The 23,939-nt window shown below is 36.3% G+C and overlaps 2 protein-coding genes and 1 pseudogene across 2 annotated transcripts; 2 read left to right on the forward strand and 1 right to left on the reverse strand.

Moving 5' to 3' along the window:
- The first annotated feature begins 22 nt into the window (after positions 1 to 22).
- On the forward strand, positions 23 to 1,547 carry LOC132789641 (protein immune deficiency). Its single transcript, XM_060797808.1, has 2 exons — positions 23 to 834; positions 900 to 1,547. The coding sequence occupies exons 1-2, from the start codon at positions 151 to 153 to the stop codon at positions 1,059 to 1,061; spliced, it is 846 nt and encodes a 281-aa protein (XP_060653791.1). The 5' UTR covers positions 23 to 150; the 3' UTR covers positions 1,062 to 1,547.
- LOC132789642 (glutathione S-transferase 1) lies at positions 1,532 to 2,311 on the reverse strand. Its single transcript, XM_060797809.1, has one exon. The coding sequence runs from the start codon at positions 2,260 to 2,262 to the stop codon at positions 1,585 to 1,587; it is 678 nt and encodes a 225-aa protein (XP_060653792.1). The 5' UTR covers positions 2,263 to 2,311; the 3' UTR covers positions 1,532 to 1,584.
- A 19,363-nt stretch (positions 2,312 to 21,674) lies between these two features.
- On the forward strand, positions 21,675 to 23,334 carry LOC132792939 (V-type proton ATPase subunit S1-like; annotated as a pseudogene).
- Positions 23,335 to 23,939: the final 605 nt, after the last annotated feature.

Raw genomic sequence — 23,939 nt, forward strand, 5'->3', positions numbered from 1 at the left:
AATATTGTTGCCGTTTGTCATCTCTAGCGCCATTCACAACAAAGAGACTGTTGAGCGAGTGGTTTTCGTTTAGTTGTTTTTTTTTATTATTTTGCACGGAAAATACCCGTTCTCTGGCATTTCCGAAAGTCTTATCTATTAATAGCAAACATGCCGAAGCTAAAGAGTTTGCTGCCCAACATCTTTGGCGGCAACACCAACAACAGCAACAACACACCATCGGAGGGACGACTAGAAACAGATGCATTACCAGTTGATGAGAATGAAGATAACAATAATAGTGGCGCTTTGTCACTGCCTTCGCAGACGCCAACGGCATCAGCTGACCTAACCGAATCCGTGCTGCGCGAACTCTCCGATCCCAACTACAACTCGATGGATGTGGTGCAGTCCGCACAAATTCCAGGCTCCGCCCTGGTCAACAGCAGCAGCACCAGCAATAACAACAACACCATGAATACAATGAATGTGCATAGTGCGCAGCAACAGGTGGTCATGAACTTCTCGAATGCGAGCAACTTACACTTTGGCTCCGTCTATAATTTCAATCAAAATCTAAGCGCCTCCAGCTCTCGCAAGAGCAGCACAAGCGCCACCGATGAGGGCGCCATAGCAGCGTTGCAATCACCAGATGGCAAGCGACACTTGCCACGCAAAACCGTTAGCATTGTGGCAATGATGCAGTCGCAAGACGAACCAGATATGCGCATCCTGGACGCAGTAGCCACACATCTGGGTGAGGGCTGGAAGCAGATAATGCGCGAACTGGGACATTCCGAAGGGCAGATCGAACAGGCGATTATAGATCATCAGGCGCATGGCAACATCAAAGAGGTGAGTAGTAAACCTGAAGTATTGAATGAGTCATACGATTAAGATCGCGTTGTTGTTTCTTCCAGGTGATCTACCAATTGTTGTTGCAGTGGGTGCGTGGCGCAGACGATGGCGTCGCCACCGTTGGACGGCTGACAACACTGCTGTGGGAGCAGCAGCATCGCGAGTGTGTGCAGCGCATGAAACTGGTTTGGAAAGCGCTTGAGAAACGTAAAACCTCCAGTTAGCTGTTAATCAATTAATTGCTGTGCTTCCCCCCAAATCAATGTATGAACCAAACAGGGCATTTTTAAACGGCGATTCATTCGAAGCAAAGAACTCTTTGATGTTCGTCTTCTTTATGATAGTATGTGTTCTCCACCCTCGCTCTCCTCGTCCCTCAACATCACAGCACATACTATATATGTATACATATACACATCTTACTAACGCACGTTGAAACGTTTTCAAGTACATAGTTTGCGATCTCAGCAAACAAGCAATCCATTTGTGCAATAACTTTTGTGTGTGAACATTTTCGACCGAAACGGAATCGGCATTGTATAAATATATGATACAATATAACCTTCGAATAAGTGCCTTGAAGTCTATCCTCAAACGAACTTGATTTTTTTCCTCTTCTGTAAAATGTGATATTTAAGTCGAACGCTACACAAAAGCAACACAATATTGTTATGCAAGTAATACACAATAAATATACGTTCCAAAGTGACGATTTATTATACAAATTATCAATTCAATTCCAGAGATTCAAACAATCTTTGTGATCTTTGCACTAAACATATCAATCAACATTTGCGCTCCATTGCCATTATTCGACTGATAATCCGGCAGCTGTTCCATGCGCTCCAGCCAGCTACTAAGCTTTGGATATTTGTCCTGCTCAATGGCCGCCAAACCCACCAGGCTGGACACCGAGGAGACCACACTGTAGTCCGCAATGGTCAAACTGTTGCCACACAGATACTTTTGTGCCGCAGTCGTTGTGCCCAGGAATGCCTCGAGAAATGCATAAACCTCGTAGATGGCATCGATCTTGGCACGCGGCACTTCAGTCTCATTGAGACGGAACACCGGATGAGCTATATTCCGAATGCAGCCTTGAAAGATGACGCCTGACTCGAAGTGCAGACGTTGGTCGACCACAGCACGCTTGTGAAAATCCTTGGGATACAGCTCGTCGCTCTTGGCATATTTACGCACCAAATATGCCATGATGGCATGCGAATCCCAAATGTATTTGCCGTGATCATCGAGCACGGGCACCGTGTGCTGTGGATTCTTCAGTGTGTATTCCTTGTTGAACTGATCCCCAGCTAGGAGATTGACCAGCCTGTACTCATACTGCAGTCCCAAGGCGTTCAAGGTCAATTTGCAAGCTCGGACCGGCGGACTTGCTTCCACGCCATAGAGCACTAGTTTTCCCATTGCGGTGTTGAAGCTTGAACTGACCGATTTCAACTAAAACTGTCTCGTTAAGCGATGTTCCGATTGCCGATCGTTGATCGGTGTTCGAAAAGTTTGCGCATTATTTACTATATCATTTCAATCCGCTGCGTTACGTATTTTGTACTCGATTCTAGGGCATTTGTTTTTGTTTTCATCTGTCATTTGCATATCAACAATTACATTTTTATTATTTTTACAAATATTAAGGCAATAATCGAATTTGTTTACAATATTGTTATTTTGTAGTGGAGAATTAGAAATATTGTATTATATAATCTTCAAGTAAAATTTGCATTCAAAGGCGAGCTTTAATGAAGTGCTTTAATACTTTGTAATTTGGTGGATTTATATTGTAGAATCGATTGTGTTATGCAATCATTGGTATTTGGGGTGTTTCTAGGAAAACCTTTTTATTAGCACCTTGTTGTTTTCAATCTGTTCGCTGCAGCCTTATCTTATACTATGATAACGCTATCAAGTCGATCAAATTTGTTTGCGTTATGATAACGTATCAAATGTGAGTAAGGTAAGTGTGTCTGCTGGAAGCACGTGAAGTGCAGGCTCCTAACAACAGTTGTGATAAACAAAGTACACATGTATGTATGTATGCATTGTTTTTGTGTGATAATATTTTATTTGCTTATCAGATAACAAACTCTGCCGAATTAAATTTACATGTATGCAAAGTCTATGTTAATGTAAACACTCTGTTAGTTAACAGTCGATTTGCAATAGTTTTTGGCATACTAAATAGGTTTTGCTTAAGCAGTTGTAGCTTAAGAGATTTAATCATCTCTCACATCACAGCGAATAAATCGCAGCGACAGCGGCGCGAATATATACATATGTAATTACATTGCGTCGTATGAACGTATGCACTAGAGGTCTGCATGAATACAGTCAAAACAGCATTTGGTACTCTCACTCAAAGTTCTGACTGACTGAGTGAGATATTGTGTAAAACGGATTTGGCAAATGAGGTGAAGGCATGAGTAGAAAATTTACCGTATCCGAACGGCGAAGCAATGCAAGAATGAGTTTCGCGACCGAGTACTCGGTTAGTTGTGCGCCGCATTGGCGATGTCAAATTTTTTGCGTGTTTGTTTTCATACCCGCTACCCATAGGGTAGAAGGGTATTATAATTTTGTGCCGACAGGAAATGTATGTAACGGATAGAAGGAGGCATCTCCGACCCTATAAAGTATATATATTTTTGATCAGCGTCAACAGCCGAGACGATCTAGCCATGTCCGTCTGTCCGTTTGGTTGTCTGTCCGTTCGTCCGTATGAACACCTAGATCTCAGAGACTATTGTTTAAAATTTTTGCCACTCCCCCTCTCGCCCTCGAAAATCAAAAAAATCGAATAACAAGCGTAATTTTAAAGCTAGAGCTGGTGTATACAATAATAACTATAGTATTTGTGAGTCCTGAAAATTTGATTGCGATCAGATAAAAATTGTGGAAGGTATTAAAGAAATACTTTTGTATTTTTGTACAATCTGGTACATTGTGCCGTCTATGGTATATTTTGAATATTGTACTATATCGATATCTCATATATACCATTTGGTATATTTTTCGTATTTTTGAGGTATTTTCGGTATATTTAAAAAATAATACCGCAATATTTTGCTTTTATTCAAAATGGGTAGCGGGTATCTCACAGTCGAGCACACTCGACTGTAGCTTTCTAACTTGTTTATGTTATTGGCATGCTCAGTTTAAAAGAATGCAATATTTCGTTCTCCAATTACAAATTTGTATGGCATAATTCCAGGTTTGTTTACATAAATTAAAAACGTAAATAGTAAATTTTACTTATTCGTCTGTTGCAATTCTCAAGTGGTTCTAGTATGTTGTTGATAAGGACTCATCCGTCAGCCGGCAGAGGGCTGGGGGAAATTTGTATTGCTTCTTCCTCTTATAGAAATACAATATGTTTCGGGTAGGCACTTAAATCATCTGACAGATTCCTTGCAACTGGAGACAGTTTTAGTACAATTGGACACAGCCATAAAATATATGTATGAACTGTTTCATTGTACAAAAACTGAACTTAATTTGATAAAACAATATAATTACCACTTTCTTCCAGCTCCAATCCAATTTCGTCCCATATCTCGTTCCTTTTACTGTTGTTTTTATATTCGGGGTGCTCCGAATCATATAATATTTGATTTTTTTTTACTAACTCGATAATTTGCTCCATATTAATTTTTCTCCGCCAATTGTTTTTGTACGCATTCAGTATGCAGCTTCACTTTTGCTCTTGTTTACATTAGTGCACGTGAGAATGGCAAAAGACATTTGAAAAAAGACAATACGCATAATCATAAGCATGATAAATATTTTTTCATTAAAAGTGAATGATTATAAGTTAATCATCATAATCGCTCTGGTTTGAGAGATGCTGTATTCTCGCCGATTATTTATTGCGTTTTGACATGTCAGCATTCGCTGTTGAGTTTACATTTAGGTTTGCGTATTATGATCTTGGCTTTACGTTAATTGTGTTTATGCTAAGGCATAATTGTTTACATCAAAAATGACTGCGCAATTGGAATTGGACTAATTGGAAATATGCTGAAGTGAGAAATTGAAAGTGTTTATATTTCCAATAAAATTTGTTATGTGAGCTGGGTGATAACTTGCATTGTTTTTGTGTGATAATATTTTATTTGCTTATCAGATAACAAACTCTGCCGAATTAAATTTACATGTATGCAAAGTCTATGTTAATGTAAACACTCTGTTAGTTAACAGTCGATTTGCAATAGTTTTTGGCATACTAAATAGGTTTTGCTTAAGCAGTTGTAGCTTAAGAGATTTAATCATCTCTCACACCACAGCAAATAAATCGCAGCGGCAGCGGCGGGAATATATAATTACATTGCGTCTTATAAACGTACATATGCACTAGAGGTCTGTATGAATACAGTCAAAGCAGCATTTGGTACTCTCACTCAAAGTTCTGAGTCAGAACTTCTGACTGACTGAGTGAGACATTGTGTAAAACGGATTTGGCAAATGTGGTGAAAGCATGAGTAGAAAATTTACCGTATCCGAACGGCGAAGCAATGCAAGAATGAGTTTCGCGACCGAGTACTCGGTTAGTTGTGCGCCGCATTGGCGATGTCAAATTTGTTGCGTGTTTGTTTTCATACCCGCTACCCATAGGGTAGAAGAGTATTATAATTTTGTGCCGACAGGAAATGTATGTAACGGATAGAAGGAGGCATCTCCGACCCTATAAAGTATATATATTTTTGATCAGCGTCAACAGCCGAGACGATCTAGCCATGTCCGTCTGTCCGTTCGTCCGTATGAACACCTAGATCTCAGAGACTATAGTAGATAGAGCTATAATTCTCAGATCAAGTTTGTTTCAAATTTTTGCCACGCCCCCTCTCGCCCTCGAAAATCAAAAAATCGAATAACAAGCGTAATTTAAAAGCTAGAGCTGGTGTATACAATAATAACTATAGTATTTGTGAGTCCTGAAAATTTTATTGCGTTCAGATAAAAATTGTGGAAGGTATTAAAGAAATACTTTTGTATTTTTGTACAATCTGGTACATTGTGCCGTCTATGGTATATTTTGAATATTGTACTATATCGATATCTCATATATACCATTTGGTATATTTTTCGTATTTTTGTGGTATTTTCGGTATATTTTAAAAATAATACCGCAATAGTTTGCTTTTATTCAAAATGGTTAGCGGGTATCTCACAGTCGAGCACACTCGACTGTAGCTTTCTAACTTGTTTATGTTATTGGCATGCTCAGTTTAAAAGAATGCAATATTTCGTTCTCCAATTACAAATTTGTATGGCATAATTCCAGGTTTGTTTACATAAATTAAAAATGTAAATAGTAAATTTTACTTATTCGTCTGTTGCAATTCTCAAGTGGTTCTAGTATGTTGTTGATAAGGACTCATCCGTCAGCCGGCAGAGGGCTGGGGGAAATTTGTATTGCTTCTTCCTCTTATAGAAATACAATATGTTTCGGGTAGGCACTTAAATCATCTGAGCTAAAATTTATATTTGAAGTGTTGTTATCAAATGTAAATTGTGATGGAATGCTATTGGTGGAGTAACTGGGTGAATTTTTCTCAAGAATCGCCATTTCTGCCTCCCTAATCAGTTTTGTTATTTTGAATTTGATTTGTGCGTCTGTCTCCTCAGACTAAATTTTTTTATTTTGTTATTATTATTATTATATATTATATTATTATTATTATATATTATATTATTATTATTATATATTATATTATTATTATTATATATTATATTATTATTATAACTTACTAATTCTGCGACGTTTCGTCGAGATCCGTCAATTCCTCCTCCATTAGCAGTTTGGCGATTTTAAATTTGATTATCGCCTGTCTCCTTGGGCCAAATTTGCGAACTGCTTGCGCATACGCCAAAAACAGCATGTCCAATGCGTCTGATCCCCGATATTGCGTCATGGATGAGAAGGTGGACGTCGCCCTTGGGATAAACCCATCGGCGCTAACCTCCTCATCCGCCAGCGAAACTGCAGGTTCGCATTCTCTTTGTTCATTTTCGCTTGTGTGGGACAAATAAGGGCGAAACCGCTCCATTGCGTCAGCCCAAATCCACGGTTTGCTAGGGGTCTTCATGTATTTGGCAAACGTGTCCCTCATATTTCGCCATTTTTTTTTTATTTCATTTCCTAAAAATATAAAAAAATAATTATTTTTCATTTTACAAATTCCTTGCAACTGGAGACAGTTTTAGTACAATTGAACACAGCCATAAAATATATGTATGAACTGTTTCATTGTACAAAAACTGAACTTGATTTGATAAAAACAATATAATTACCACTTTCTCCCAGCTCCAATCCAATTTGGTCCCATATCTGGTTCCTTTTTATATTATTTTTAAAGTCAGGGTGCGCCGAATCATACAATAATTGGTTTTTCTCCACCAGCTCGATCATTCGCTCCATGTTTCTTTTCTCCTTCAATTGTTTTTGTACGCATTCAGTATGCAGCTTCACTTTTGCCCTTGTTTACATTAGTGCAGAATGGCAAAAGACATTTGAGGAAAGACATTACGCATAAACAGCTAAACGCATACACGTCACATGTGATGATTTTTGATAAATATTTTTTTTTTCTTTTAATCATCATAATCGCTCTGGTTTGAGAGATGCTTTATTCGCGCCGCTGCGATTTTTATACTCGCTACCCATAGGGTAGAAGGGTATTATAACTTTGTGCCGGCAGGAAATGTATAAAGTATATATATTCTTGATCAGCGTCAACAGCCGAGACGATATAGCCATGTCCGTCTGTGTGTCTGTCCGTCCGTCCGTATGAACACCTAGATCTCAGAGACTATAAGAGATAGAGCTATAATTTTTTTTCGACAACATTTGTTATGTTTGCACGCAGATCAAGTTTGTTTCAAATTTTTGCCACGCCCACTTCCGCCCCCGCAAATCAAAAAAATCGAATAACAAGCGTAATTTTAAAGCTAGAGTTCCGAATTTTGGTATATACAATAATAACTATAGTATTTATGACTTCTGAAAGTTTGGTTACGATCAGATAAAAATTGTCGAAGTTATTAAAGAAATACTTTTGTATGGGCAAAAACGCCTACTTACTAGGGTCTGAGTTGCTTTGGCCGACAATCTGGTACACTGTGCCGTCTATGGTATATTTTGAATGGTGTACTATATCGATATACCAAATATATCATTCGGTATATTTTTAGTATTTTTGCAGTATATTTGGTATATTTTGAGAAAATACCGCAAAATATATTTCTTTTATTCAAAATGGGTAGCGGGTATCTCACAGTCGAGTACACTCGACTGTAGTTTTCTTACTTGTTTTTATAGTTATAGTTTTATAGTTATAGTGTATTGTCGTATAAACTACAATAATAAACCAAATTAAACTCACTTTTCATAAAATTAAAAACAATTTCGGCTTTTTTAGTGGAAGAAAAGAAAAACTGCTATTCTAATGTTCAGCCCAAAAGTGGTGCACTTGGGTAAAAATATCAAAATTTCAGAAAAACTGATCAAATCTAACGGGGTTTTTGCTGTTTTCTTATCTTTATGCTTCATTTTACAAAAACAATGTGCTAGCGATCAACTAACAAAAAGGAATAACCAAAAAAAAAAACGGTTATATAGTCTTTTCTCTGTCGCACTGCTATTTCAAAGATCACAGCTGTATATATTATCCCATTGATGTAGAAACTTCGAAATAGAGAGACTAATTAAGTGAATTTTCTTCTAGATCCGCCAATTCCTCCTCCATTATCAGCTTGGCGATCTTAAATTTAATTTCCACCTGTCTTCTTGGGCTACATTTTTTTATGGTCTTCGCATGGAGCAAAAACAACATATCAATGTCGTCTGACCCCTGCGACATTGAAAGTTGGTGTATTTCCTCTATGGAGGACGTAGCCCTTGGGTTAAACCCATTGATGCTTTCGTCGGTTAACACCAACGAAAGTGCTTCAGCTTCTGGTTCTGGTTCGCCTTCTCTTCCTTCAGTATTATGTGTTGAACACATATCAGCTTGGCGATCTTAAATTTAATTTCCACCTGTCTTCTTGGGCTAAATTTTTTTATGGTCTTCGCATGGAGCAAAAACAACATATCAATGTCGTCTGACCCCTGCGACATTGAAAGTTGGTGTATTTCCTCTATGGAGGACGTAGCCCTTGGGTTAAACCCATTGATGCTTTCGTCGGTTAACACCAACGAAAGTGCTTCAGCTTCTGGTTCGCCTTCTCTTTCTTCAATATTATATGTTGAACACATATATGGACGTAACCACTCCATCTTATTCGCCCAAATCCACGGCTTACCAGCGTGCCGTGAACTGGGCTTCAAAGTTTTTCCGAACTTGTCCCTCAAGTTCTTCCATTTTTTTTTAATTTCATTTCCTAAAAATATAAAAAATAATAAATTTTAATTTTACAGATTCCTTGCAACTGGAGACAGTTTTAGTACAATTGGACACAGCCATAAAATATATGTATGAACTGTTTCATTGTACAAAAACTGAACTTAATTTGATAAAACAATATAATTACCACTTTCTTCCAGCTCCAATCCAATTTCGTCCCATATCTCGTTCCTTTTACTGTTGTTTTTATATTCGGGGTGCTCCGAATCATATAATATTTGATTTTTTTTTACTAACTCGATAATTTGCTCCATATTAATTTTTCTCCGCCAATTGTTTTTGTACGCATTCAGTAAGCAGCTTCACTTTTGCTCTTGTTTACATTAGTGCACGTGAGAATGGCAAAAGACATTTGAAAAAAGACAATACGCATAATCATAAGCATGATAAATATTTTTTCATTAAAAGTGAATGATTATAAGTTAATCATCATAATCGCTCTGGTTTGAGAGATGCTGTATTCTCGCCGATTATTTATTGCGTTTTGACATGTCAGCATTCGCTGTTGAGTTTACATTTAGGTTTGCGTATTATGATCTTGGCTTTACGTTAATTGTGTTTATGCTAAGGCATAATTGTTTACATCAAAAATGACTGCGCAATTGGAATTGGACTAATTGGAAATATGCTGAAGTGAGAAATTGAAAGTGTTTATATTTCCAATAAGATTTGTTATGTGAGCTGGGTGATAACTTGCATTGTTTTTGTGTGATAATATTTTATTTGCTTATCAGATAACAAACTCTGCCGAATTAAATTTACATGTATGCAAAGTCTATGTTAATGTAAACACTCTGTTAGTTAACAGTCGATTTGCAATAGTTTTTGGCATACTAAATAGGTTTTGCTTAAGCAGTTGTAGCTTAAGAGATTTAATCATCTCTCACACCACAGCAAATAAATCGCAGCGGCAGCGGCGGGAATATATAATTACATTGCGTCTTATAAACGTACATATGCACTAGAGGTCTGTATGAATACAGTCAAAGCAGCATTTGGTACTCTCACTCAAAGTTCTGAGTCAGAACTTCTGACTGACTGAGTGAGACATTGTGTAAAACGGATTTGGCAAATGTGGTGAAAGCATGAGTAGAAAATTTACCGTATCCGAACGGCGAAGCAATGCAAGAATGAGTTTCGCGACCGAGTACTCGGTTAGTTGTGCGCCGCATTGGCGATGTCAAATTTGTTGCGTGTTTGTTTTCATACCCGCTACCCATAGGGTAGAAGAGTATTATAATTTTGTGCCGACAGGAAATGTATGTAACGGATAGAAGGAGGCATCTCCGACCCTATAAAGTATATATATTTTTGATCAGCGTCAACAGCCGAGACGATCTAGCCATGTCCGTCTGTCCGTTCGTCCGTATGAACACCTAGATCTCAGTGACTATAGTAGATAGAGCTATAATTCTCAGATCAAGTTTGTTTCAAATTTTTGCCACGCCCCCTCTCGCCCTCGAAAATCAAAAAATCGAATAACAAGCGTAATTTAAAAGCTAGAGCTGGTGTATAAAAATAATAACTATAGTATTTGTGAGTCCTGAAAATTTTATTGCGATCAGATAAAAATTGTGGAAGGTATTAAAGAAATACTTTTGTATTTTTGTACAATCTGGTACATTGTGCCGTCTATGGTATATTTTGAATATTGTACTATATCGATATCTCATATATACCATTTGGTATATTTTTCGTATTTTTGTGGTATTTTCGGTATATTTTAAAAATAATACCGCAATAGTTTGCTTTTATTCAAAATGGTTAGCGGGTATCTCACAGTCGAGCACACTCGACTGTAGCTTTCTAACTTGTTTATGTTATTGGCATGCTCAGTTTAAAAGAATGCAATATTTCGTTCTCCAATTACAAATTTGTATGGCATAATTCCAGGTTTGTTTACATAAATTAAAAATGTAAATAGTAAATTTTACTTATTCGTCTGTTGCAATTCTCAAGTGGTTCTAGTATGTTGTTGATAAGGACTCATCCGTCAGCCGGCAGAGGGCTGGGGGAAATTTGTATTGCTTCTTCCTCTTATAGAAATACAATATGTTTCGGGTAGGCACTTAAATCATCTGAGCTAAAATTTATATTTGAAGTGTTGTTATCAAATGTAAATTGTGATGGAATGCTATTGGTGGAGTAACTGGGTGAATTTTTCTCAAGAATCGCCATTTCTGCCTCCCTAATCAGTTTTGTTATTTTGAATTTGATTTGTGCGTCTGTCTCCTCAGACTAAATTTTTTTATTTTGTTATTATTATTATTATATATTATTATTATTATATATTATATTATTATTATATATTATATTATTATTATTATATATTATATTATTATTATTATATATTATATTATTATTATAACTTACTAATTCTGCGACGTTTCGTCGAGATCCGCCAATTCCTCCTCCATTAGCAGTTTGGCGATTTTAAATTTGATTATCGCCTGTCTCCTTGGGCCAAATTTGCGAACTGCTTGCGCATACGCCAAAAACAGCATGTCCAATGCGTCTGATCCCCGATATTGCGTCATGGATGAGAAGGTGGACGTCGCCCTTGGGATAAACCCATCGGCGCTAACCTCCTCATCCGCCAGCGAAACTGCAGGTTCGCATTCTCTTTGTTCATTTTCGCTTGTGTGGGACAAATAAGGGCGAAACCGCTCCATTGCGTCAGCCCAAATCCACGGTTTGCTAGGGGTCTTCATGTATTTGGCAAACGTGTCCCTCATATTTCGCCATTTTTTTATTTCATTTCCTAAAAATATAAAAAAATAATTATTTTTCATTTTACAAATTCCTTGCAACTGGAGACAGTTTTAGTATAATTGAACACAGCCATAAAATATATGTATGAACTGTTTCATTGTACAAAAACTGAACTTGATTTGATAAAAACAATATAATTACCACTTTCTCCCAGCTCCAATCCAATTTGGTCCCATATCTGGTTCCTTTTTATATTATTTTTAAAGTCAGGGTGCGCCGAATCATACAATAATTGGTTTTTCTCCACCAGCTCGATCATTCGCTCCATGTTTCTTTTCTCCTTCAATTGTTTTTGTACGCATTCAGTATGCAGCTTCACTTTTGCCCTTGTTTACATTAGTGCAGAATGGCAAAAGACATTACGCATAAACAGCTAAACGCATACACGTCACATGTGATGATTTTTGATAAATATTTTTTTTTTCTTTTAATCATCATAATCGCTCTGGTTTGAGAGATGCTTTATTCGCGCCGCTGCGATTTTTATACTCGCTACCCATAGGGTAGAAGGGTATTATAACTTTGTGCCGGCAGGAAATGTATGTAACAGGTAGAAGGAGGCATCTCCGACCCTATAAAGTATATATATTCTTGATCAGCGTCAACAGCCGAGACGATATAGCCATGTCCGTCTGTGTGTCTGTGTGTCTGTCCGTCCGTCCGTATGAACACCTAGATCTCAGAGACTATAAGAGATAGAGCTATAATTTTTTTTCGACAACATTTGTTATGTTTGCACGCAGATCAAGTTTGTTTCAAATTTTTGCCACGCCCACTTCCGCCCCCGCAATTCAAAAAAATCGAATAACAAGCGTAATTTTAAAGCTAGAGTTCCGAATTTTGGTATATACAATAATAACTATAGTATTTATGACTTCTGAAAGTTTGGTTACGATCAGATAAAAATTGTCGAAGTTATTAAAGAAATACTTTTGTATGGGCAAAAACGCCTACTTACTAGGGTCTGAGTTGCTTTGGCCGACAATCTGGTACACTGTGCCGTCTATGGTATATTTTGAATGGTGTACTATATCGATATACCAAATATATCATTCGGTATATTTTTAGTATTTTTGCAGTATATTTGGTATATTTTGAGAAAATACCGCAAAATATATTTCTTTTATTCAAAATGGGTAGCGGGTATCTCACAGTCGAGTACACTCGACTGTAGTTTTCTTACTTGTTTTTATAGTTATAGTTTTATAGTTATAGTGTATTGTCGTATAAACTACAATAATAAACCAAATTAAACTCACTTTTCATAAAATTAAAAACAATTTCGGCTTTTTTAGTGGAAGAAAAGAAAAAACTGCTATTCTAATGTTCAGCCCAAAAGTGGTGCACTTGGGTAAAAATATCAAAATTTCAGAAAAACTGATCAAATCTAACGGGGTTTTTGCTGTTTTCTTATCTTTATGCTTCATTTTACAAAAACAATGTGCTAGCGATCAACTAACAAAAGGAATAACCAAAAAACGGTTATATAGTCTTTTCTCTGTCGCACTGCTATTTCAAAGATCACAGCTGTATATATTATCCCATTGATGTAGAAACTTCGAAATAGGGAGACTAATTAAGTGAATTTTCTTCTAGATCCGCCAATTCCTCCTCCATTATCAGCTTGGCGATTTTAAATTTAATTTCCACCTGTCTTCTTGGGCTACATTTTTTTATGGTCTTCGCATGGAGCAAAAACAACATATCAATGTCGTCTGACCCTGCGACATTGAAAGTTGGTGTATTTCCTCTATGGAGGACGTAGCCCTTGGGTTAAACCCATTGATGCTTTCGTCGGTTAACACCAACGAAAGTGCTTCAGCTTCTGGTTCTGGTTCGCCTTCTCTTCCTTCAGTATTATGTGTTGAACACATATCAGCTTGGCGATCTTAAATTTAATTTCCACCTGTCTTCTTGGGCTAAATTTTTTTATGGTCTTCGCATGGAGCAAAAACAACATATCAATGTCGTCTGACCCCTGCGACATTGAAAGTTGGTGTATTTCCTCTATGGAGGACGTAGCCCTTGGGTTAAACCCATTGATGCTTTCGTCGGTTAACACCAACGAAAGTGCTTCAGCTTCTGGTTCTGGTTCGCCTTCTCTTCCTTCAGTATTATGTGTTGAACACATATATGGACTTAACCACTCCATCTTATTCGCCCAAATCCACGGCTTACCAGCGCACTATGTTGAATTTGACCCGTTTTCGTGGCCAAAACTCATTTTTCGCAAGTATTCAATTTTCCGTTTTTTTAATGTTACCATGTAGAGAAATGATCAAATCGCGATATTGCATACCTAAAATGTTAACTTAACAGTTTAATGTTAAAATAACAGCTGTTAAAGTAAGCTGTTGCAAGCAGACACCACGTGCAGTGTTAAATGTTAAATTTGCGGTGCAATTTCAAATTGGCATATCTTCCACAAAAAATCATTAAATAATAAAATTCAAAAGGAATATTACTTCTTCAAGTTATATCTATGTGTTGATACTAATATGTTGCGTGTTTTGTTCGTATTTTTCTAACAATTTGCATATTTAGCAAGCGTTGTGCCCTTGTCACTTTTCGAAAGAAAGTTGAACTTTCCAAAAGGTTTTAACTAAAATGTTCAAATTTGTTCAGTGAGTGATCATATACATGTTGTAGATCTGTCAATTCTGAATTCACAATATGTAAGCTCATTATGCGTTTTTGCGGTTTTATGCGTAATTTGAATTATTAGGGAGCAACATTTTGATCAGAATTCCAGAACTGCTAGAAGTGTGGCGTAAGCAAGGAGCTTTTGTGAGAAACAAAATGCCTTATACACTTTCATAACTTGTTGATCTTGCTGTCCTATTAAGATTACTTGCGTTAAACCCTGAAAAAACCGTCACTTTTCGCAAAATGATAAACAAGCCCTTGGTCAAGCCTTTGCGATTTTTTTTTTCTTGAATAACTTCCATATTTTTTATCCGATCTGTACCAAATTTGCAGGACGCATTTGAAATAGGACATTCATCGTGTGTTCCAAAATTGGGGTCTCTAACTTGAAAATTGCTTTAGATATTCGCTTTTTTTTCGATTTCTGTGGGCGTTGACACGCCCACTTTTTTAAAATGCCTTTCTATAGTAATAACCTTCATTATACAAGAAACCTGCATTCAAAAATCTTTTTAATTTCAAATATTTTAATTTTGGCCACAAAAACGGGTCAAATTCAACATAGTGCAGCGTGCCGTGAACTGGGCTTCAACGTTTTTCCGAACTTGTCCCTCAAGTTCTTCCATTTTTTATTAATTTCATTTCCTAAAAATATAAAAATTAAAAAAATTTAATTTTACAGATTCCTTGCAACTGGAGACAGTTTTAGTACAATTGGACACAGCCATAAAATATATGTATGAACTGTTTCATTGTACAAAAACTGAACTTAATTTGATAAAACAATATAATTACCACTTTCTTCCAGCTCCAATCCAATTTCGTCCCATATCTCGTTCCTTTTACTGTTGTTTTTTATATTCGGGGTGCTCCGAATCATATAATATTTGATTTTTTTTTACTAACTCGATAATTTGCTCCATATTAATTTTTCTCCGCCAATTGTTTTTGTACGCATTCAGTATGCAGCTTCACTTTTGCTCTTGTTTACATTAGTGCACGTGAGAATGGCAAAAGACATTTGAAAAAAGACAATACGCATAATCATAAGCATGATAAATATTTTTTCATTAAAAGTGAATGATTATAAGTTAATCATCATAATCGCTCTGGTTTGAGAGATGCTTTATTCGCGCCGCTGCGATTAATTCTCGCCGATTATTTATATCAAAAGTTAAATTATTTACAAATTTTATTATTTATACATAATAAATAATAATAAAGATTTATTTATTAATATTTGCGTTTTGAATTTTGATTTTATTTAATTTTTTATTATTTTTTTAATTTTTTAAGCTATTTGAAGCTTATATTTAGAGTATGACACTGAATTAAATTAATTTTATTTTTACAATAAAAATGTAAGGTTTTAATTAAACTATATAAATATGTATAAGTAAAAATAGAATTTAAAATAAAAAAGTTAGAAGCTTTTACTGCAACACCGTACTTCCTAATTGGAGATTATTCTCAATTCTAGTGATAAGCCGCTATTTTGGCTTCTTGCTCAGACACTTGAGTGTTTGATCAGACACTCGGGCAAATACTCGGGTGTTTTTCCCCCACCCCTATTGATGCTTGTGTGTCGCGGCTCGCGGGTAGATTTTATGACTTTTGACTTCTTTTAATGATTTTTGGGTGTTTTTTTACTTTGACAAATGGTCAAATAAAATATCAGGTGGTTTTTCCTGAAATTTATGGAAATTGCACAAATTTCCAAAATACCCTTTTGTAATTATATAGGCATTTACAATAGTGTTATAAACAGGTAAACAGGTAAAAAAACCCAAGAACTCATAAAACAGGTAAAATTTCACTTTATAAAACCCGGATTTTCTAAAACTGATTAGTTGTATTTTTACTTGTTTTGTTCCTTATCAATATATAAAAATTCTTCATTAAATTATTATTTAATCTATAAATTAAATTAAATTTGTATTATTTATATAAGACATCAAATAAATACACTACACAAAGCCAAAAAATAGTTTTCGAATTTAAATTTTCAAGAAATAAAATGAGTGCAAGAACAGCGCACCAGCAATAACAAGAACAATACAAAAAGCCGACGGCATTTCTTGCATCTCAATATACATACATACAAACGTACATATGTATATACATACATACAATCGTGCCGGTCCACTCATAATTTTTTACCAAGTGTATCGGATACACTTACCCATAACCACCGGCACCGGCTTTACCCGAGTGCATAGAATCACCGATCGCAAATTGCCGAGTATGCCTCGGCACTTGCACTCATGAGTGTAAGCCTTTCGATACACTTATTGCTCATGAGTATAAGCCTCATGAGTGTGTGTATTTTTGGCTACTCACACTTATGAGTGCAAGTATACCGAAAAGGCACATGAGTAACCGGTGCACCGGTTGAGTGTGTATACCCGTGCCGTTCTCTGCTTCACACTCAACATAATCATGGCCAATGCCTTCTTATCCATTGCCGTCCTATTGGCGCCTTCGCTTGCGCCGCCTTGTGGATCCTCGGACACAACATCCCATAGCTCTGCATGTATCAGCACACTCTTCATTTGGATGCTCCAAGCATCATAATTGTTGTCCTCCAACTTTTCTATTTGATACATCGCACTCATTTTGCTATTTGTGTCACATCACAATTCCTTGCAAATGTCTTTATAATTTCACCACAGTTCGTAACTGCGCACTTCTATACCAAGCCGTGCCTGGGCCCATAACCTGTTGAACCTAGTTGGTTCGGCAAGAAAGTCTTGGCTGAAGCGTAAAATAAACAAGTAAGAAAGCTACAGTCGAGTGTGCTCGACTGTGAGATACCCGCTACCCATTTTGAATGAAAAGCAATATATTTTGCGGTATTCTTCTCAAAACATACCAATTATACTACAAAAATACTAAAAATATATTTTGGGGTATTATTATAAAAAATATACCAAATATACTAAATATACTAAAAAATATACCAAATGGTATATTTGGTATATCGATATAGTAAACCATTCAAAATATACCATAGACGGCACAATATACCAGATTGTCGGCCAAAGCAAATTATACCCCTAGTAAGTAGGAGTTTTTGCCCATACAAAAGTATTTCTTTAATAACTTCGACAATTTTTATCTGATCGCAACCAAATTAGGAATCATAACTACTATAGTAGTTATTATATATACCAAAATTCGCAATTCTAGCTTTACAATTACGCTTGTTATTCGATTTTTTTGATTTGCGGGGACGGAAGTGGGCGTGGCAAAAATTTGAAACAAACTTGATCTGCGTGCAAACATAACAAATGCTGTCGAAAAAAAATTATAGCTCTATCTCTTATAGTCTCTGAGATCTAGGTGTTCATACGGACGGACGGACAGACAGACAGACGGACAGACACACAGACGGACAGACGGACATGGCTAGATCGTCTCGGCTGTTGACGCTGATCAAGAATATATATACTTTATAGGGTCGGAGATGCCTCCTTCTACCTGTTACATACATTTCCTGCCGGCACAAAGTTATAATACCCTTCTACCCTATGGGTAGCGGGTATAATCACTTTACACCAGCTAGCACACATGTAATCGAATAATAAAAACCGTATTAAAGAAATACTTTTGTATTTTTGTACAATCTGGTACATTGTGCCGTCTATGGTATATTTTGAATATTGTACTATATCGATATCTCATATATACCATTTGGTATATTTTTCGTATTTTTGAGGTATTTTCGGTATATTTTAAAAATAATACCGCAATATTTTGCTTTTATTCAAAATGGGTAGCGGGTATCTCACAGTCGAGCACACTCGACTGTAGCTTTCTAACTTGTTTATGTTATTGGCATGCTCAGTTTAAAAGAATGCAATATTTCGTTCTCCAATTACAAATTTGTATGGCATAATTCCAGGTTTGTTTACATAAATTAAAAACGTAAATAGTAAATTTTACTTATTCGTCTGTCGCAGTTCTCAAGTGGTTCTAGTATGTTGTTGATAAGGACTCATCCGTCAGCCGGCAGAGGGCTGGGGGAAATTTGTATTGCTTCTTCCTCTTATAGAAATACAATATGTTTCGGGTAGGCACTTAAATCATCTGAGCTAAAATTTATATTTGAAGTGTTGTTATCAAATGTAAATTGTGATGGAATGCTATTGGTGGAGTAACTGGGTGAATTTTTCTCAAGAATCGCCATTTCTGCCTCCCTAATCAGTTTTGCTATTTTGAATTTGATTTGTGCGTCTGTCTCCTCAGACTAAATTTTTTTATTTTATTATTATTATTATTATATATTATATTATTATTATTATATATTATATTATTATTATTATATATTATATTATTATTATTATATATTATATTATTATTATAACTTACTAATTCTGCGACGTTTCGTCGAGATCCGTCAATTCCTCCTCCATTAGCAGTTTGGCGATTTTAAATTTGATTATCGCCTGTCTCCTTGGGCCAAATTTGCGAACTGCTTGCGCATACGCCAAAAACAGCATGTCCAATGTGTCTGATCCCCGATATTGCGTCATGGATGAGAAGGTGGACGTCGCCCTTGGGATAAACCCATCGGCGCTAACCTCCTCATCCGCCAGCGAAACTGCAGGTTCGTATTCTCTTGGTTCACTTCCATTTGACTGAAACATGTATGGGCGAAACCGCTCCATTGCGTCAGCCCAAATCCACGGTTTTCCAGCGGTCTTCACATATTTGGCAAACGTGTCCCTCATATTTCGCCATTTTTTTTTATTTCATTTCCTAAAAATATAAAAAAAATAATTATTTTTCATTTTACAAATTCCTTGCAACTGGAGACAGTTTTAGTACAATTGAACACAGCCATAAAATATATGTATGAACTGTTTCATTGTACAAAAACTGAACTTGATTTGATAAAAACAATATAATTACCACTTTCTCCCAGCTCCAATCCAATTTGGTCCCATATCTGGTTCCTTTTTATATTATTTTTAAAGTCGGGGAGCGCCGAATCATACAATAATTGGTTTTTCTCCACCAGCTCGATCATTCGCTCCATGTTTCTTTTCTCCTTCAATTGTTTTTGTACGCATTCAGTATGCAGCTTCACTTTTGCCCTTGTTTACATTAGTGCAGAATGGCAAAAGACATTTGAAGAAAGACATTACGCATAAACAGCTAAACGCATACACGTCACATGTGATGATTTTTGATAAATATTTTTTCAATAAAAGTGAATGATTAAAGTTAATCATCATAATCGCTCTGGTTTGACAGATGCTTTATTCGCGCCGCTGCGATTAATTCTCGCCGATTATTTATATCAAAAGTTAAATTATTCTCAAATTTTATTATTTATACATAATAATAATTTAAAGATTTATTTATTAATATTTGTGTTTTGAATTTTAATTCTATTTAATTTTTTATTATTTTTTTATTCAAATAGCTTATATTTAGAGTATGACACTGAATTAAATTAATTTTATTTTTACAATGAAAATGTAAGGTTTTAATTAAACTATATAAATATAAGTAAAAATAGAATTTAACCATTAAAAATAAAAAGTTAGCAGCTTTTACTTGAACACCATACTTCCTTAATTGGAGATAACTCTCAATTCTATCATTAACAGTGATAAGCCTCTATTTTGGCTTCAATTAAAAGAATAAGGGTAAATTTACCTAAGATTAGGTCGAAACTAATTGCAATTTATCGCTTCATATTCACTTATAAGGTAGATTGAAAATTCAATACTTTTTGAATGCAAATCAAATGTTATAATTAACTACAACCCCAATTAATTTGATCAATTTAATATACCTTGATTTCATTCATGATAAAGTCCTACTAATAAAATTAAAATAAAAATAATTGAAGTTAAGCTTCAAATGAAAATGTTAGAAAATTTAAAAATTAAAATTATTGGAAGAATTAGGGCAATTTCTACATCGAAAATTAAAAAAATAATTGTAATTAAAAAAAATCGTAAGGAAAAAGGTAGGCGAGAGGAAGATTTTGGATCGAATACATATTCAAAAGATAGATAAAATTGAAGCTAAAATTATTACTACTATAGAAATTAATATAATAATTGATGCAATGAAAATAATTGAAAAAATTATCTATACCAGCGGTGCTCAACGCCTATATACTGAGTGCACTTTTGTTTTTGTAGCTGCTCTGTGCTTATGGGTAGTGCGCCCATAAGCACCGTGCATATGGGCTTCGATTTGCATGCGAAACAAAAACAAATTTGCTTGTTTCTCCATTACATCTCTTTCCGTCGTCACGCTTCGCTGACCGCAATGTATTTTGTTTTTGTTTTTTCCTCGAACACTATGAAACTTTTTATACCCGCTACCCATAGGGTAGAAGGGTATTATAACTTTGTGCCGACAGGAAATGTGTGTAACAGGTAGAAGGAGGCATCTCCGACCCTATAAAGTATATATATTCTTGATCAGCGTCAACAGCCGAGACGATCTAGCCATGTCCGTCTGTGTGTCTGTCCGTCCGTCCGTATGAACACCTAGATCTCAGAGACTATAAGAGATAGAGCTATAATTTTTTTTCGACAGCATTTGTTATGTTTGCACGCAGATCAAGTTTATTTCAAATTTTTGCCACGACCACTTCCGCCCCCGCAAATCAAAAAAATCAAATAACAAGCGTAATTTTAAATTTTTGAATTTTGGTATATACAATAATTACTATAGTAGTTATGATTCCTGAAAATTTGGTTGCGATCAGATAAAAATTGTGGAAGTTATTAAAGAAATACTTTTGTATGGGCAAAAACGCCTACTTACTAGGGCTCTTGGTTGCTTTGGCCGACAATCTGGTATATTGTGCAGTCTATGGTATATTTTCAATGCGGTACTATATCGATATACCAAACATACCATTTGGTATATTCTTAGTATTTTTAGTATATTTGGAGTATATTCGGTATATTTTGAGAATAATACCGCAAAATATATTGCTTTTAATCAAAGCGGGTATCTCACAGTCGAGTACACTCGACTTTAGCTTTCTTACTTGTTTCACTCTGACAGCGCAAATCGACGTCGGGCCGCGCAAATCGAAAACTTTTTCACACTTTTCGTTTGTAGTTTTTGTTCATTTTTGTGCGTCCACGAAGCGAGATCTAGGCAACACAAAAATGTTGTGGAAATCGCTGATTGCGTTGTGCGTCATTGGAGTCGCCTTGGGCGAGCAAACGCCCGTTTTTCTTTGAGGCGCCAACAGCCTGTCGAAGCCATCGCTGCGCACTGTACCAGCGTCGAGAATCCCTCCAAAGCACTGCGCTCTGCGGCCACCAAACGTGAGCACAACACCATCGATGGCACCGGCAAACTGGCTAATCCCGTCAAGAGTGAAGTAGGCTCAGCTGTGTTTGTGACCTTCGACGATGCTGCCGAAACTCGTGCCGCCACTTGCAGTCGCACGATACCGCCATTGCTGCAATCAGCAAGAATCTGGAGTGCAATGTGGCTTATCTGTATTTGGCTGCACCAACAACTGCACCAACTGTGCAGCGTCGAGTGCGTCGTTGGACTGCCGCCGAGACCACTGGCTACCACTTCGCCAGCAGCTATCAGTTTCAAATCACCTTTACAAATGTTCTTTACAACAATGAGGCACTTACTATTGCCTCTATGGCCGTCACGCTATCAACCACGGCTGGAAAATCCATTACCTTCGACCTCAGCTATAGCAGCTCTGATGGCTACTATACCCTGAGCAATGCTGTATACGACGGAACTGCACTGTACACTCCTGGCGTCAACGCACCCACCACATTCTCATATACCTGCGGCAATGCCACCTGGTATGATAGCACGAAAAACAAACTGCAGTGGAATTCGCTGCAACTGCAGGCAGGATTCAAAACCGGCGCCGACATCGTTGCCTTTGGCGATTTATGGGATTGCGATGGCTTCGTTACACTCGGCATTCTGATGGGTCTGTTTGTGCTAGTCATTGTGCTGGTCATTGTGTTCCTTGGTCTGTGCTGGATGATGGATATCAAGACAATGGATCGCTTTGACGATCCCAAGGGCAAGACCATTACGATCAATGCCAGTGCTGATTAAGCAAGTGCAGCATTACAGAATTCATTACTGTTTCATTTACCGTTTTATGTTTTCTGCATCATGTTTACTGCCACATTTTGAAAAGTTCGCGTGTATTCAATAATCATTCCTACCTTCAACTACATAATATGTAATCGATATAATACTTTAACAATATCTGTAACAAAACACAAAAAAAAAGAATGGAAATTAGCACTCACGATTTATAAATCATATATGTTGAGTACAATCCCGTATATGTACAATTTGCGAACCCAAAGATCGCGTTCGAGCGAAGGATCCGAATCACGTTCAGCATCAAATTCCTACCATCGAAACACACGTGACGACCCTCGCATCAGACCGATCTTTGTGGCCGATAAATTGTTTTGCTTGCTAGGACTTTAATTGAGCTGCTACTGTGTTTGCTGCTACAATTTTGCTGAAAGGCAGTATTTCATTATAAGTTAAAAGTCGAAAGAAAATGCACAAAAAACATAAACTAAACTTAAAAAAGACGCACAATGCTTGTGCGTGTGTGTGTGCGTGCAGCATTGTATTTGTGCAAGTGTGTGTAGAAAATGCAATTGTTTAATTTAAATTCTAAGTCTTTTTTTCATATTGTAGTTATTGTTTATCAGTATGCGAACATTCATAATTTATGCCCTTGTATGATAATTTATCATTTGTATGTACGCTCTGTACCCTTGGTTCGCTCGCTATCTATGTGTGTATGCGAAACTCCAGCGCCCAAAAATAAAGTTTTTCAATTGTTTTACAAACATACAAACAACATGCACTGGAACTTATTCTTCTGTCTGGGTTGGGTTTTGATTTATTTCGTGGTCGACCATCGTAAGTGTTATGTTAAATTTTTTTGGCGGGTTAGAAAAATGAGTGATGAATTGGAGAGCACTTTTTTTACCAAAAACTTTAAATGTGAAGTACAATGCGAAATATGCTTCGTAGTTCTGGAAAAAAAGGCTCAAAAAAATCTCATAAAAATAAAACTTTGGATAAAATAAAAAGAATTATTGTCCATCGTAATCCAATTGTTACTGCGTAAGTGTGAAATCCTTGGTAAGTTACTTCTCGAGATACATCTCGTCATCATTGATAAACTTTTAAAATTGTAATTAAATTTCCTAAATACAAGTGAGAAAGCTACAGTCGAGTGTGCTCGACCTCTACCCATTTTGAATAAAA

The sequence above is a fragment of the Drosophila nasuta genome, chromosome 3, assembly GCF_023558535.2.
Source record: "Drosophila nasuta strain 15112-1781.00 chromosome 3, ASM2355853v1, whole genome shotgun sequence".
NCBI classification, from domain to species: domain Eukaryota; kingdom Metazoa; phylum Arthropoda; class Insecta; order Diptera; family Drosophilidae; genus Drosophila; species Drosophila nasuta.

Excerpts from the sequence above, each read along its gene's own strand:
- LOC132789641 (XM_060797808.1), top strand. The coding sequence starts at position 151 with ATGCCGAAGCTAAAGAGTTTGCTGCCCAACATCTTTGGCGGCAACACC. Across the intron at positions 835-899 it reads CGCATGGCAACATCAAAGAG|GTGATCTACCAATTGTTGTT; the intron begins GTGAGTAGTAAA and ends TGTTTCTTCCAG.
- LOC132789642 (XM_060797809.1), bottom strand. The coding sequence starts at position 2,262 with ATGGGAAAACTAGTGCTCTATGGCGTGGAAGCAAGTCCGCCGGTCCGA.